The sequence below is a fragment of the Nilaparvata lugens genome, chromosome 8 (genome assembly GCF_014356525.2).
Source record: "Nilaparvata lugens isolate BPH chromosome 8, ASM1435652v1, whole genome shotgun sequence".
Lineage (NCBI taxonomy): Eukaryota > Metazoa > Arthropoda > Insecta > Hemiptera > Delphacidae > Nilaparvata > Nilaparvata lugens.
Genome location: NC_052511.1, coordinates 40,960,088 through 40,976,038, shown reverse-complemented (window position 1 = coordinate 40,976,038; position 15,951 = coordinate 40,960,088). Strand labels below are relative to the sequence as shown.

The 15,951-nt window shown below is 34.7% G+C and overlaps 1 protein-coding gene and 1 long non-coding RNA gene across 2 annotated transcripts; both read right to left on the bottom strand.

The window, feature by feature from the left end:
- Positions 1-1,041: 1,041 nt before the first annotated feature.
- On the bottom strand, positions 1,042-11,333 carry LOC111045425 (RE1-silencing transcription factor). Its single transcript, XM_022330838.2, has 4 exons — positions 11,280-11,333; positions 7,845-8,099; positions 6,738-6,911; positions 1,042-4,890 (listed from the first exon to the last, which is right to left on the bottom strand). The coding sequence occupies exons 2-4, from the start codon at positions 7,942-7,944 to the stop codon at positions 2,747-2,749; spliced, it is 2,418 nt and encodes an 805-aa protein (XP_022186530.2). The 5' UTR covers positions 7,945-8,099; positions 11,280-11,333; the 3' UTR covers positions 1,042-2,746.
- A 1,618-nt stretch (positions 11,334-12,951) lies between these two features.
- Positions 12,952-15,854, bottom strand: LOC120352742. The gene is made up of 2 exons (XR_005572080.1): positions 15,524-15,854; positions 12,952-12,982 (listed from the first exon to the last, which is right to left on the bottom strand). It is a non-coding gene; the product is annotated as an uncharacterized LOC120352742 (long non-coding RNA).
- Between the last annotated feature and the right edge of the window lie 97 nt (positions 15,855-15,951).

Here is a 15,951-nt window from a genome sequence, read left to right as displayed (position 1 = left end):
TTTTCCTTCTCTTCTTCTTGTTTTTAGTTTCCTAACTCTTTTCTGCCGCTTCTCCTCAATCCTCTTCTTTTCCTACTCATTATCACTGCTTTTTCTTCCTCCTCCTTTTTTCTGCTTCTTTTCCATCCCTTTAATCTCTTATTCTCTTTGCAGTCCATCTACTTTTTTTTCGTTTCCCCCTCATTACCCACTTTTCCCTTTTCTTCTTCTTCTTCTTCTTCTTCTTCTTCTTCTTCTTCTTCTTCTTCTTCTTCTTCTTCTTCTTCTTCTTCTTCTTCTTCTTCTTCTTCTTCTTCTTCTTCTTCTTCTTCTTCTTCTTCTTCTTCTTCTTCTTCTTCTTCTTCTTCTTCTTCTTCTTCTTCTTCTTCTTCTTCTTCTTCTTCTTCTTCTTCTTCTTCTTCTTCTTCTTCTTCTTCACCATCATCAATATCATCTTCTTCTTCTTCTTCTTCTTCTTCTTCTTCTTCTCCTCCTCTTCTTCTTGTTCTCCAATTTCTTTTGCTCTTTATTTTTCTCCAGCGTTGATGATGGTACACACACATTCACAGCCAGAGAATGAGAGAATGTTCAATTAGTTCCAATCAATAAGAGCGCTCATCAACTCATCATCCTTCAAATGTCCAGAAATCTTGGCAATCATCATCACCATCCAAAGATGAGCAAATAGGAAGATTGATCGTGCCTGCTTAATGCTACTCTTGTCCTTAAAACAACAACCATGCAATAAATCTTCATGTCCCTAGAAGAAGCATGACCTCATGACAGTTGCAGTTGTAGAGAAGAGTGATAATTATTTGGGTTTACATGAATCATTATTTTAAAATATGCATTCATTTCGCTACAATAATCATAAATATGATTTGTGCATTCATTAAAGTATTTTGAGGGCTACTTGAATGTTCAAATACAATGAATTACTAGTTCCCTCAATTTATTTTATTTTTTGGCACTTGATAATGGCAAGTTGGCCCTAAACTAAACGTGTATGAATTAAAATGAGGGTACTGGTGATTTGTGTATTATTCACAGTAATTGTAAATAAATAGACCTAATTATTGCAGGTGATAATGAATGAATCTACTTTCTTATGTATAGTTTTGTACAGATAAACATTGCAATGCTGCTTTGAAGCAAAGTAAACTTTACATCCTTTTATTATCAAGACTTGACTGATAGGATATAGAGCGCTCTCTTTCAGAAAGCTACAACCATGTAGCTATTAGGTTAACATGAATATACCTGTATCTGGAAGTTGGAAATTATGCGGAGAAAAATATACAATTGATGCAAAAACTTATTTTATTATGCAAACTATTCATCACAAAAAAGCATGTAGGTACTGTGTAAAAAAAAAGAATGTTAGACTATCATCTACATCCTTTATATTATTATCTCCAATATTCTTAATATTGGAATTACAGTAAAACTTTTCATTGAAACAGTTCTTTAATCATGGATAAACGAATCAATATTTTAAAATGATAGACTATTCTTTTTAACTTACTATTTAATAGAACAGTACAGTAGTCATCAAACTGATTTTCAAATCATGAAACGGATAACTTGGGAATTGAATAAGATTTATAAAAAATCAAATTACCATGAACCATCTTCAACAATATACCGTAACTGTGCTGAAAAAACTACAGTAAGTCATTAACATCAAAATAATATTATTTAAACAAATAGACTTTTCGAAAGGTTCCTATAATTGACTTACAATACATGATATTAATCTTATATCACTAAAATATCACTTGAAAAGATATAGAAAAAACAAACAGTATATAAATACAGGAATAAAATAAAAAATGATCTAGATCTATAAAATAAAATAAATGAAGAATAAACTCTATGTGATGTGGCCATTTTTACGAGAGAGATTACTCGAAAACCCTTCAGCAGTTTAAAATAAAAAATATATATAAATATTCAACTTCAGTCTCAGAGGAATAATGTAACCATGCTCAAAAGTTTAGAAACTTTTGACAATTTTCGACGATTTTTTGTATTATTTGTACATAACTTGATTTTTATTACTTCCCTCACTTTTATTAGTTGGTTAATTGTGCATCTAAAATAAAATTCGATTCACTTGCATCTTGTAAAGAATGTGGAAAAATTAAATATTTCACTTTAACTAAGACAGAAAAAACTACTTGAAATTCCACTACGTCAACCTATGTCTTTCAATGTTCGCTAAGGAATAATAATTATTGCAATGTTGAACTAATTGAATAGCTTTTTTAGAGTTACTAGATTTGGCAAGGATAATAAATTATTGCTCGCAAATAGTCCATCTCAGTTATTCAAAAAATACACGAATAAAATAAAGAGTGATTGATCTCAGTATTTAAATACACACGTATAAAATAAAGAATGAAACAAAAAAGAAATTGTAAACCATATTGTGTAATTTTATATAATTTCACATCATAGTACCACCTTTCGTGACACGACCGACACATCTTCAACAGGTTATACAACAAAACGTAGTACAAGGATGTAAATTCATTCAAAATCAAAATTGAACAGTGGTTTACAACTTATTTGTTTCATTCATTATTGATAAACAGCTATTACAACTATATTTTAATAAACTAAAGCATAACAGAAAACATCGAGACATATATGAGTTCAATAGTGAGACATCACCATTTATAGGAGTAGAACTCATATCAATTTAAATTAACCAAAAATAGAACATTGATAGAAGTATAACTCCTCATAATTCAAATGTTAACTATTAACTAATTTCTGCGCTATCGTTCAAAAAGTTACCGAATGCCGATTTCGTCCAGAGACATTTTTTCAAAGGCAACTGCCTGGGTCCACTACAAGCAGGTATAATCGGCGGTTTCGGCTGATCGACGATCACCGATCTAGTAACCAGAGGAACATCATTTAACCGGTTATATTGATCTTCGATTCTGTTGTACTCCATCCTCAACTCTTCAAGTCTATTCATCCTGTCTCCTTCAGGTCTATTCATATTGTCAACTCCGAGTCTGTTAGAATCGTCCTCTCCAATTCTATTCATACTGCCTTCTCCAAGTCTATTCATATTGCCTTCTCCAAGTGTATTAATATTGTCCACTCCAAGTCTATTCATATTGTCTTCTCCAAGTGTATTCATATTGTCCCCTACAAGTCTATTCATATGGTGCTCTTCAAGTGTATTCATATTGTCCCCTCCAAATCTATTAATATTGTCTACTCCAAATCTATTCAGAATGTCTCCTCCAATTCTGTCCATACTACCAACATCAAGTCTATCAAAATTTCCCTCTCCCAGTCCATTCAAATTCTCTTCTCCAAATCTATTCATACTGCTTTCTCCAAGTCTATTCATACTGGCTTCCTCGACATGGTTTGAACCTCTGTTAACATGATTCTCATAAGATTCAAAACAATTATCGTTGGGTTGATAATCATAATCATAGTTGTGATAGTTGTAAAGTTGTTGAGATTCTAAATATGAGTCACGGGGAGGTATAAAACTGTTGTCAGCCGTGTTGTGTACAACATTTTGCATCTGATGTAGACTATAACTGTCACTTATTTCTTGTTCATAGAGGGGATCAGTTATACTATGATCTAAAGCGTTATCAGCTAGTAAACAACTATCAGAAACCATACCCATATTGTTAAAAGATTGTAAACGGTTGGATAATCTAGGCGTTTCTGGGTTGATGTTTTCATAAACCTTAGAATCAGCTGGTTGACCGAATTGTTGTATGAAGGCTCTATTAAATCGAATAGATGCCAAGTCCAATCCAGGACGTGCTTTCCTATTATTAGAGGAGGCTCCTCTGGAAGTATCTTCAGATAATATTTCCTGGCAAAGATTTTCGAACGCATTAGCTAATGTTCCTTCCTGAGTGAACATTTGTTGTTGTTTTCTTGGTGAAAACATTTCAAAGTTAGGTACTGAGGTCCTATTATTTGTGACAGTAGCAGCTGGCAACGATACCCTACCAAGGTTACTGCTACAAGTTGTTACAAACTCTGAACTAGGCTTCAATATTCGGAAACATTCAACCGGTTTCTTACCGCCAGTTTTCCCTGAACTCTTTGGTACATAATTTATCACACTCTTTGAACGTTTTGGCTTCTCCACAACAACATTCTTACGCTTTCCACATTTTTCCACTCCTTCATTGCTTTCTTTCATGTGTTTCGTTTTATTTTTGGTGACATCTCTAGTTGTGATCACAGTTTCAATATTGGGGATCCCAGTTTTTGAGGTGTGAACAATGTGTGTGACTTTGGTAATAGTGGGGACACAGTTTCCACGATCGTTGTCGGATAGTTGAACGGGGGGTGTGATAGTTCTGTAAGGGAGAATTGGTTCACTAGATTTTCGACTAATATTCTGCTCGGGGTTAACTTTCTTCACTGAGTTCTCCACAACTTTATTGTTGTTACTTATAACTGACACACCTTCAGATGACAAGGAATCTGACGTTTCTGGAGTATTTTTAACAGTATTCACTATCACTGACTTCGAAAACGACGGTAATTCCAATCTTGAACTAGATTCCCTTTCTTGAATTTCATTCACTTCAGACCCCACTAAATCATTACTAGATATTTCACGAGCACCATTTTCCATCACATTTTTACCAACCTGGTTATTATCGGATGTAGGTTCTATGTTTTCTGGTGAAATATCCAAGTTCTTATCGACTTTTGAGGTCTTTCTTGATGAAACACCTTTAGTGACAGATGATTTTCTTGGGACGAAATTTTTCGGCTGTACAATGGAGACTATCTGCTGAGGATGACCCCCAACCATGGTTTCCGGATGGAAGTTTCTAATGTGCCGCTCCAGATTATCTTTGCGGCGAAACGCGGTGACACAGATTGTGCACTCGTAATCATGCAGTTCTGAAACAAAACGAGAGGTGACATTAATTTATTAATTGATTCATAAAAATGTAGGAATTGATTCAATAAACAGATAATTTAGTTGATCACTTAGGCTTTTTAGCGTGATACGGGCTAATCGACTAGTTGAAATATAAACTGATTCAAGGAACAGATAGTTGATAGTTGATCACTTGGACTCTCTAGTTTGATACGGACCAATCGATTAGTTAAAATAGGAAATAGTTGGATTCAAAGAACAGATAGTTGATCACTCTTGGGGTCTCTTGTTTGATACGGACTAATCGACTAGTTGAATAGTAACTGATTTAAGGAACAGATAGTTGATCACTTGGATTCTCTAGTTTGATACGGACCAATCTATTAGTTGAAATAGGAACTAGTTGAATTCAAGGAGCAGATAGTTGATTCACTTGGACTCTAGTAAGATACGGAATAATCGACTAATTGAAATAGGAACTAGTTGAATAGGCACTGATTCAAGGAACAGATAGTTGATCACTTTGGCTATCTTGCTTGATACGGGCTAACCGACTAATTGGAATAGGAACTGTATCAATGAACAGATAATTGATCATTTGGACTCTCTAGTAAGAAACGGACTAATCGACTAATTGAAATAGGAACTGATTCAAGGAACAGATATTTGATCACTTCGGCTTTCTTGCTTGCTAAGTGCTAACCGTCAAGTTGAAATAGGAACTGATTCAATGAACAGATAGTTGATCACTTGGACTCTCTAATTAAGATACGGACTAATCGACTAATTGAAATAGGAACTAGTTAAATGGAACTGACTCAAGGAACACATAGTTGATCACTTTGGCTATCTTACTTGATACGGGCTAACCGGCTAATTGAAATAGGAACTAGTTGAATACGAACTGATTCAATGAACAGATAATTTATTCACTTGGACTCTAGTTTGATACGGACTAATCAATTAATTGAAAGAGGAACTAGTTGAATAGAAACTGATTCAAGGAACATATAGTTGATCAATTGGGCTCCCTTGTTTCTTACTGACAAATTTACTAGTTGGAATACAATGCTAGAACCAGAACATTGATACAGTTGAACTAAATTCAGTAGTGTACAAAATATACTACCCTCTGCAGTTTAAATAAACCTTAATGAATAACCTTCAAAAGAATAAACCTAAAAGGAAACATGAAATATGAAGTAAAATGATAGACAAATAGTTCCAAAAATGAGAAGAATATCCAGGTTTCAAATTCATCTTCAGAGCCTGAGTTTTTTTAGGAGTCAAATACTCATCCAAGAATCAAAATGACACGTTTATCTAGTCTGGATCATGAATAGCTCAAGTTGAATTTCTAGAGTGAAATTCAGGGAACAATTCATAGTTCATAGTAGACAGCTGTTTTAAGTATGTTTGGCTTACATTTTTTCAATGTATGTCTACCTACAGAAAAACTTCTTCATCAATAATGTGACATCATCAATAATCTCTCAAAGCAAATTACAACTAAGGCTTGCAAATCTTTTTTTGTGTCTTCTCCGCATCAGTGACCAGGGAATCGTCTTTCATATTGAACCACTGATATTGGAAATATGTTTATGTAAAACCCCGTCTTCTTGTAGACTAAGCTCCACTATAGAAAAAGTAATGTAATTCTCAAACATTTGCGTACCGTGAATGATATTTTCAACAGAACTTTGCTCATTTTAAAACGCTGTTTCCCAGCACATTAGGATGAAGATAGTTTTAGTTATTTTCTTCATAAAATTACTTTGTTACCGTAATCATAGCTGGTTAACAAAAAGTTGAAATTGAGAAGAAAATTTACGAGAAAAGTAGGATGAAAGCAAACTACAGTACTTACCGGAGTGAGTCTGCAGATGACGAGTGTAACTTGTCTTCAGATTGAAACTCTTATTGCAGCCGTCAGCAGTGCACTGATAAGGCCGGACACCAGAGTGCACTCTTTGATGTATCGTCAGGTCAGATTTCAGGGTGAATTTCCTGTCGCATACATCACAAGAGAAGTTTCGGATTGCTGAAAAAAATACAAGTGGTTGAGACAAGATTCGAGAAAAAGAAATATTATTTAATTTTCCCTACATGATAATAGTATCATTTTATGCACTTTCGTTCTTAACTAATTATTTTACAATATTGTAATCAATTAAAGTTGATTGAGATACATTTTTCCTGGATCTTAGAGTTGACTTCATCCAAAAATAAGGACCAACCGGTTTTTACAAGACTAAATTTTCATTAAACAAACTCATGTGTAAATATTATAAGAACTGCCAAATAATATAATATAAATATTAAAATTTTACCAGCATTATGACATAATATTGATTGAGCAAAAATCTTTGCTTTTTCTTTTGTTGGAATATAATGAAGGGGATTGGATCAACAAGAATCAAAAACTTTGATAAGCTGAGCACTTGACTACTAGGTATTCAAAGTCTTGATACCGGATCTGAAATTGATTTACCTTCATGCAAACTTTACCATAAACAATAGTCATGATGAAGAATATGCAACTCAAATTAATAGTCCTCTAGAAACTGAGATAGATGATCTCATGCCTATCAGCTTCAAATCTAGCTTTGAAAGTTTTAATTCAAAATGAAAAAATTGTATTTTGTAAAAGTTGTATTTTTCAACTAAGAAATTCCAATTTACTCGAGCAGACACTAAAAAAAATCAGGTTTTCTATGAGCCTAGATAAAACTACCCAGTAGGATAAGTCAAGGTATTCTATTTGCATCACATTTCATACAGAACAAATCCTCAACAACTCCGGAAACAGTTTTGAATTCTATGAACAGCTATGCAGAGTTGAATCTGTCAACAATCATTCAATCATCTTATCTAGTCATTCATTAATCATTCAGTCATTCATCAATTCATCGTTCATTCGATGATTGAGACATTTTATTTGAATTATTCTATTTGACAAAGTTGATTGGCTCACCAGAATGCGTCAAGCGATGTCGTTGCAGCACAGTTTTGCTGGAGAAGCTTCGCATGCAGAGATCGCACTTGTGAGGCCTCAGCCGCAGGTGGCCGTTCATGTGGACCTGCAGCGCCTGCTTGGATGCGAAAGTCCTCGAGCACAGAGTACACGAGTGAGGCCGCTCTTTCTTGTGCGTCAGTCTTTCGTGTCGTTCCACTTTGTCCTTCTGCGCGAACTTCTTCGGGCAGAAACTGCATGCAAACGGTTTCGTATCTGGAAAAGAGTTGGCAATAAGATGTACAAGTAGCCCAAATTTACGTTGAGCTATCTTTACAAAGTACAATTTGAAAAATAATAGACTACTAGTTTTATGATATTCACTTCAAATTAGAAAGCTACGCAAGTTCTTTGATGATATTTAGTTCGAGCTGTCAGCATTGATTGAATGGTGTTGAGTATAATTTCAAAAGCAATACTAGTTCTATGTTGAGATTCAATTAAAGAATAATGAGATAAAAAGCAATACAAGTGCTATAATTGACCGAGCGAAATGAGGTCTAAGATTCAAGTCGACGGTTTTGCATTTCTCTTTATGTTTATATGTTCCGCATTTACAGCGAAACGCTGCAATAGATTTACATGAAATTTGACAGGTATGTTCCTTTTTGAATTTTGCGTCGACGTATATATAAGGTTTTTTTGAAATTTTGCATTTTAAGGATAATACAAAAGGAAAAGGAGTCTCCTTCGAACGCCAATATCACCGAAAAATCAGACTATAGAATTATTCATCATAAATCAGCTGTCGAGTGGATTATTAATTGCATGCAATTAATATATCAATGTAATTTGGTAAAAAATCAGCTGTCATGTGGACTATTAATTGCAGGCGTCATTGCATGCAATTTTTCATGCACTATCAACTGCATGCAATAACTAGATAGTATTTTCTCGCGACTTTTCTCTGCTTTCAGGTCGGGCTGACCTGTCTTACATACTGTTGCCAGTATGTCTAGTAGGAGATTAGCTTTTGATGTTAGCATTTTTGATACACCAACCCCAACAGCCATTAGCCATTTTCATACCGACATCTCGCGACATCACGACATACAGACAGGATTTACTCTGATGGGCAGTATAAGAGGAGGTTGTGGTATATAACTGCGCGAGGTCTACTGTTCACAGGGCTACTAGTGAGCTTTAATTCAAACTATAAGCATTGATTGAATGATGTTAACTACAATTTATGAAGCAATACTAGTTCTATGATGAATTGATAATATTTACTTCTAACTATTATTATTGGTTGGATGGAGATGAGTACTATTAAAAAAGCATTACTAGTTCTTTAATGAGATTTAATTAGAACTGTTAGCATTGGGTGAATGGTGTTATCTATAATATTATGAAGAATGCTGAGAGTTAGCGAATCATATTGAAGCAGACCTCATACTTGAGTTTTGTTTCAGCTGGTCAAACAAAATCGAGAGGAATTGAATATTCTCACAATTTTCGGAGGATAATTTCATGTTATTTTTCCATAATATGGATTCCGTTCATATTCTTCTTATTGTCACCTTGTCCAACTCTAAGCATTAGCTAGCTATTATCATAGTATATCTTTTCTTGTTATCTATAATATTATGAAGAATGCTGAGAGTTAGCGAATCATATTGAAGCAGACCTCATACTTGAGTTTTGTTTCAGCTGGTCAAACAAAATCGAGAGGAATAATTGAATATTCTCACAATTTTCGGAGGATAATTTCATGTTATTTTTCCATAATATGGATTCCGTTCATATTCTTCTTATTGTCACCTTGTCCAACTCTAAGCATTAGCTAGCTATTATCATAGTATATCTTTTCTTGTTATCTATAATATTATGAAGAATGCTGAGAGTTAGCGAATCATATTGAAGCAGACCTCATACTTGAGTTTTGTTTCAGCTGGTCAAACAAAATCGAGAGGAATAATTGAATATTCTCACAATTTTCGGAGGATAATTTCATGTTATTTTTCCATAATATGGATTCCGTTCATATTCTTCTTATTGTCACCTTGTCCAACTCTAAGCATTAGCTAGCTATTATCATAGTATATCTTTTCTTGTTATCTATAATATTATGAAGAATGCTGAGAGTTAGCGAATCATATTGAAGCAGACCTCATACTTGAGTTTTGTTTCAGCTGGTCAAACAAAATCGAGAGGAATAATTGAATATTCTCACAATTTTCGGAGGATAATTTCATGTTATTTTTCCATAATATGGATTCCGTTCATATTCTTCTTATTGTCACCTTGTCCAACTCTAAGCATTAGCTAGCTATTATCATAGTATATCTTTTCTTGTTATCTATAATATTATGAAGAATGCTGAGAGTTAGCGAATCATATTGAAGCAGACCTCATACTTGAGTTTTGTTTCAGCTGGTCAAACAAAATCGAGAGGAATAATTGAATATTCTCACAATTTTCGGAGGATAATTTCATGTTATTTTTCCATAATATGGATTCCGTTCATATTCTTCTTATTGTCACCTTGTCCAACTCTAAGCATTAGCTAGCTATTATCATAGTATATCTTTTCTTGTTATCTATAATATTATGAAGAATGCTGAGAGTTAGCGAATCACATTGAAGCAGACCTCATACTTGAGTTTTGTTTGAGTTGGTCAAACAAAATCAAGAGGAATAATTGAATATTCTCACAATTTTCGGAGGATAATTTCATGTTATTTTTCCATAATATGGATTCCGTTCATATTCTTCTTATTGTCACCTTGTCCAACTCTAAGCATTAGCTAGCTATTATCATAGTCAAAACATTTTTCTATTTTCGTTTCTTAAGATACATCTTCTTCCCTAGAAAATATACATAGCAAAATTGTTATAAAGAAAGGAATTTCAGTACATATACTGAATATAGAAAGAATTTCAGATTTTTTTTATTTCAGTATTTTGGATTTTTTTTTCAAATCTTTCTTAGTGCGCCTCTAGAAGGCCCACTGAGCCTACTTTCCGAATTTGGATGTATTTGGTCCAGTATATTTTTAGCTCTGTGAATCAGTGAGAGAGGAAGTGAGTCGGTGACATTTGATTTTTCATAATATTTGATATGGGGAACAATTTAGAGAAGAGGAGTAACGGGATAAGAAAAGAGGTAGAGTTTAGAGATGTGGAATAAAGAGATGAGGAAACATTTAGTGATGTAATTAAGGAGTTACCTTCAGCAGCTAGAGAAGCTCTTAGTAAGTTCCTATTTGAGTCGGAAATTTATAATAATGGATTCAAAATTACAAGAATTGATCTAAATCAATCATTTCGAATCAAAAATCTTTCCATTTCAAATTAACAAAATCCTTTTCAAATGCATCCACAATAATGATGAGATAAACAGTAAATTTTCAGAGTTTACTGTACATTTCACTTGATGTTCAATTGAATATTTACCACTATGAATCCGTAGATGATAAACAAAGTGACTTCTTGTGATGAATCCTTTGTCGCAAAAAGGTGATCAATAATAATTTTAAGGAATTACACCCCAAAGATTGAGCATATTTTCTACAAATATAAATTTTTTGTCCTGTTCATATTTTTCTTGTTTGATTTTTACTTCGGGAGTTGGTCACCATTATGTTTTATTTTACACCTACCCTCAATATCAATATTGTTTGTATTTAACAAATACTGAACCTTATTCATATTTCTTCATCAAAATGCTGTTACGGTAACACAATAAATTATATTCACACTCTCACTAAAAGAAAATGGACACACTAGAAATACTCACGAATACACGAAACACACTAGAAATTACTATATTCTTCTACACGCAAAAACAATTTATACAACGAAAAATGCAGTGAAATCTATCACAACTGTATACAGTATAATATAATTATATACCCGAAATCATATCGTATAACCTCAAAACTGTCACGCTTTCTACTTCTTGTTTACCGCTTTTTTACTGTTTACTGCCACCAAATTTGAATTTATTGGTTATGTTCAAGATGGCACTGCTACTGAATCCGTATCACGAATATTCACGATTCATTCCGAGGTTTACCGAATGCTTCACTTGCCTCGGCTAGGTTCGGCTACTCTCGGATGAACTCGTGCAAAATTGGTTCAGACAGGATTGTGAACCAAATCCGTGCTAGCAAACCGATTCCCCTCCTCCGTTCCACTACCTCACCCAGCCCTGTTTTTGGGTTCACATCGGGGAATGAACACTGCTTTCCACCTCCACGCGTCTCGTCATCCCATTCGGTGCTGTATCAAGCAAGCCACTCCGGGATCTCAGGCACCGGCAGCAAAACATCAACGTTAAGTTTACGTAGATGAAAAATGTTGTGATGTAATTTAATGAGAATAAAATAAAAATATAATTATTTGAGTTGCAAATTCATCATTGTATAGGAAGTTGATTCAATTCTGGGGGTTCAATGAACCATTGAACACATAGGACGAGCCGCCACTGATAACCCTCTCAAATTATTTAATGTAATCCATTACAAGAATTACTAATTTTATGTATATTTATACTATTTACGCTAACAAATTATTATAAGAGGGTTAGTTGAATTTTCAATAATAGGAAACAGCTAGTACCCTTATAATATTTTAAAATTGAACATGACAAGTTTAAATTTTATGTCAGTATCTTTATATTATTATTAATATACTTTTTTAAATCCACAAAGGGGGACTATACTTACAATCAAATTAATAGATCTTGTAAGAACTATTGAAATGCACTGCAGTTATACAGGAAGGATTAGAATTGTTTTTTTTTTTTTTGACTGATCAGTACAGTTATTCTAACATTAATGAAAATTAATCATACATAGAAACTTACTTGAAACCTCTTCAATGTGTTCTGGGAGTACAAATTTCTTTCGAGTTCTTTTGATTGATAAATTTGCAGTTTCATTTCCATCAACTTTAATTACTGGTATTCTGCCAACACCAATTCCATTCCCGCTGTTTGCAAGCCTTCTATGAAACTTTTTCTTAAATTGTAATTCTTCAAAACTAGAGTTGCTTGAAGAAGCGCTATTTATATCTGGAGAGCAATTATTGGATGCTTTTTTATTTTCTTCCATGATTTGTTGTGCTCGCTCATCTACCATTCAGAAATAGCTCTCCTAGAAAATGAATAGAGGATTACAAATAAGATTTTAAACTAATTGCTGCGATTGAATGAAATACAGAAAATATGACCCTTACGAAATGCAGCTTCTATATATTGGCCCAATGTGTACAATTGACGACCAGCGCCAAAGTGTGGATGGGTGGTTTGCCAACGCTGGCTTTCATTGGCAATCGCTCCGATTTTTGTCGAGCAAAGACCAGCCCAGTCAAGCCCAATGAAAGCCAGCACTGGCAAACCAACCAGTCACACAGTCAGAAAATGCGTGCTGTTCCCTGTTTTTGTCACAGTCATTGACAAAGTGAAGGTCTAGTCCTGATGACGCCAACAGGGCTTTACTGAGCACCATGGGTGAAATAGTTAATCAAATTCCAGACTCAGGTCATAATCAAGCTTCATCAGTGCCTGAAACTCTCTATGAGTTACATTGTTTCAGGCCATTGAATGCCGTGGAGCTGACAAACATTGTAGAAGGTTTTAAAACCACATTCAGCCAAGAAATCTGAGGCCTATCTACATATGTCCTGAAGAAAGTTGTTGGTGTGATAATTGGTTCACTTCTTCTGTTGGTCAATGTCAGTCTCACTGATGGAGTGTTCCCAGACTGCCTGGGAGAAGACTGCCTCAAGGTTGCAAGAGCTGTGCCCATATTAAAAAAAAGACAATCCTGATGATATTGATAATTTCAGGCCAGTTTCTATTGTGACTGCTATGTTGAGGCAAATAAGTGAGTATTTGGGAAGTAATAACCTCCTTGGTGATATGCAGCATGGTTTTAGAGGGGGCAGGTCCACTACATCAGCAGTGCTCTCTCTTGTCCAAAGGATACAAGAGGCTTTTGAGGAACATGGAACAATTGAGTTGGTATTGTGCGATCTATCAAAGGCTTTCGATTGTGTGACCCATGTCATCTTGTTGAGAAATCTGGCTAGATATGGGTTCCGGGGAAGAGCGTGGAAGATTGTCGCCGACTATCTTAAGGATAGAAAGCAGGTAGTTTCAATAATGGGTGCCAAATAAAATAAAGAAGATATACCACATGGTGTGCCTCAAGGCTCAGTACTTGGCCCGCTACTTTTCCTGTTGATGATTAATGACTTGCACTTGGATGGTGCTAGCTTTCTTTTTACTGGTGACACCACAACCATTGGTCAGAGAAGACGGCCCCATAATGCCGAATTCGAAGCTCACACGCTCTTCTCTGGAGCCAAGAAGTGGTTTGTCAATAATAAGCTGAAGTTGAATAAGACCAAGACTCCTGAGATGGAATGTAATCTCAGCAGAACAGATACTCTTGATGTTAATCATGTGACATTAATTGGTTTTGGTATAGATACCAGACTATCATGGGAGTCATATATCACCAAAATTTGCAAAAGGATTTCTAGGATTTCTATCTGCTCCGGAAAATGAGATGGTTGATCAGAGTTGAACGCCTGCTGATGCTGTACCATGCGGTATTTGCCAGCCACATTCAGTATGGCATTTTGATATGGGGGCACTCGGCGCATGTGATGAACATACTCTTGCGCCAGAAGAAGGCACTCCTTGTCTCCGTGTCCGAGATACACTATATTCCAGCGTTTGGTTATCCTTACAGTTCATGGCATGTACATACTGTCATCGATCCTACATGTCAGGAAAAACATCTACATACTCACCAGAAGAGAAAGTGCATTCATATGAAACTCGAGGGAGGGTCAACTTGGATGTGCCGCGCTGTCGCCTGTCAAGAGTGAAGAGCACTTTACCAGTATTGGCTGTGCAAATGTTTACTGCCTGCCAGACTCAGTTAGGGCGCGCCCAGTAAATGTATTCAGTAACCCATTGTCGCGGTGGTTCATTGAAAATATTGGAAGGAGCTTTTACCAGTTGGATAATTTTTTAATAAAAGCTTTGCTGACTGTAACACTGCCTACAGTTTATGAATCATATTTCTAATTACTTGACACGATCTATCCAGGAATAGCCTATCTGGCCTTCATCACGACATTGGATATTTTCGTCTACTCTATTGTTTTTGCTGTATAGCCTAATTGAGTTTTTATAGACCTGATTGTTATTAATCATTATATTGCATTACTTTTTTATTGTTTTTTGTGTTAATTTTAGTGAATATTTTTGATTTCTATCATAGATATGTCGCTGGCTACCGCTGGCCTTGATGGGGCACTGGTCTCATGCAGTGCGGATGGTAGCACAAACGCGACCAAGCTTACCAGGCTGGGCTTGTTTCTTGATTTCCTTGCCAAGGACTGAGATATTCAGATAGGCAGTGTCTGAATTTTTTGATTACAGTCAAATAACCTGCCTGGTCATCTGAGCTCTAGAGGTGCTTGACTTCTCAAAAGATATTCTCATACAAATCATGCAGTGAGTAGAGTGGCCTTTACAGTTTACTTTTATTCTTTACTAGAGTATGCAGCCAAGAGTCCCGTTATAAAATACTATTTCAAAATATAATAATTTCATTATAATAGAATTAAGTGATTTCATTTGAGAACCGAAAAAGATCTAAGCCTAATTAGTATATTACCTTTGAAAAGTGAAGTACTGTCAGTAATTAAAAGAAACACTTGATGCAAAGAAAGCTATATTACAAATTCCAACATGTTGTTGACATCTAATACGACAATATTTTGTCAAAGATTGAAGTAGAATATCAATTATGATAAGAAAAGTTTTTTGAAAAATTTTTAATACTTTCAAACCTAACCTCAAAATTTTACCTCTTCCTTCTATAAATACTAGTCAGCTGATTAGCAGACGTCTCAAAAATAATGTTTATTCCGTTTTATTCGATGACTAGGAATTATTGTTGTGGAATATTGATGAAATTTTAAATTTCTGTAGAGATCCTCTTAAATGAAGCTTTTGAAGATGCAAAATGGAAAAATATCAATATGACTATTTTTTGCTATGACAAGTTCGATATTCACGATAGGTTGGTATGAAAGGCTTTTT

Bases quoted from the DNA above. Each gene is read 5' to 3' on its own strand.
- LOC111045425 (XM_022330838.2), bottom strand. From the start codon at position 7,944: ATGAACGGCCACCTGCGGCTGAGGCCTCACAAGTGCGATCTCTGCATG. The intron at 6,912-7,844 runs GTGAGCCAATCA...TATTTTTTTCAG, and splicing joins ACATCGCTTGACGCATTCTG to CAATCCGAAACTTCTCTTGT. The intron at 4,891-6,737 runs GTAAGTACTGTA...GTTTTGTTTCAG, and splicing joins TCATCTGCAGACTCACTCCG to AACTGCATGATTACGAGTGC.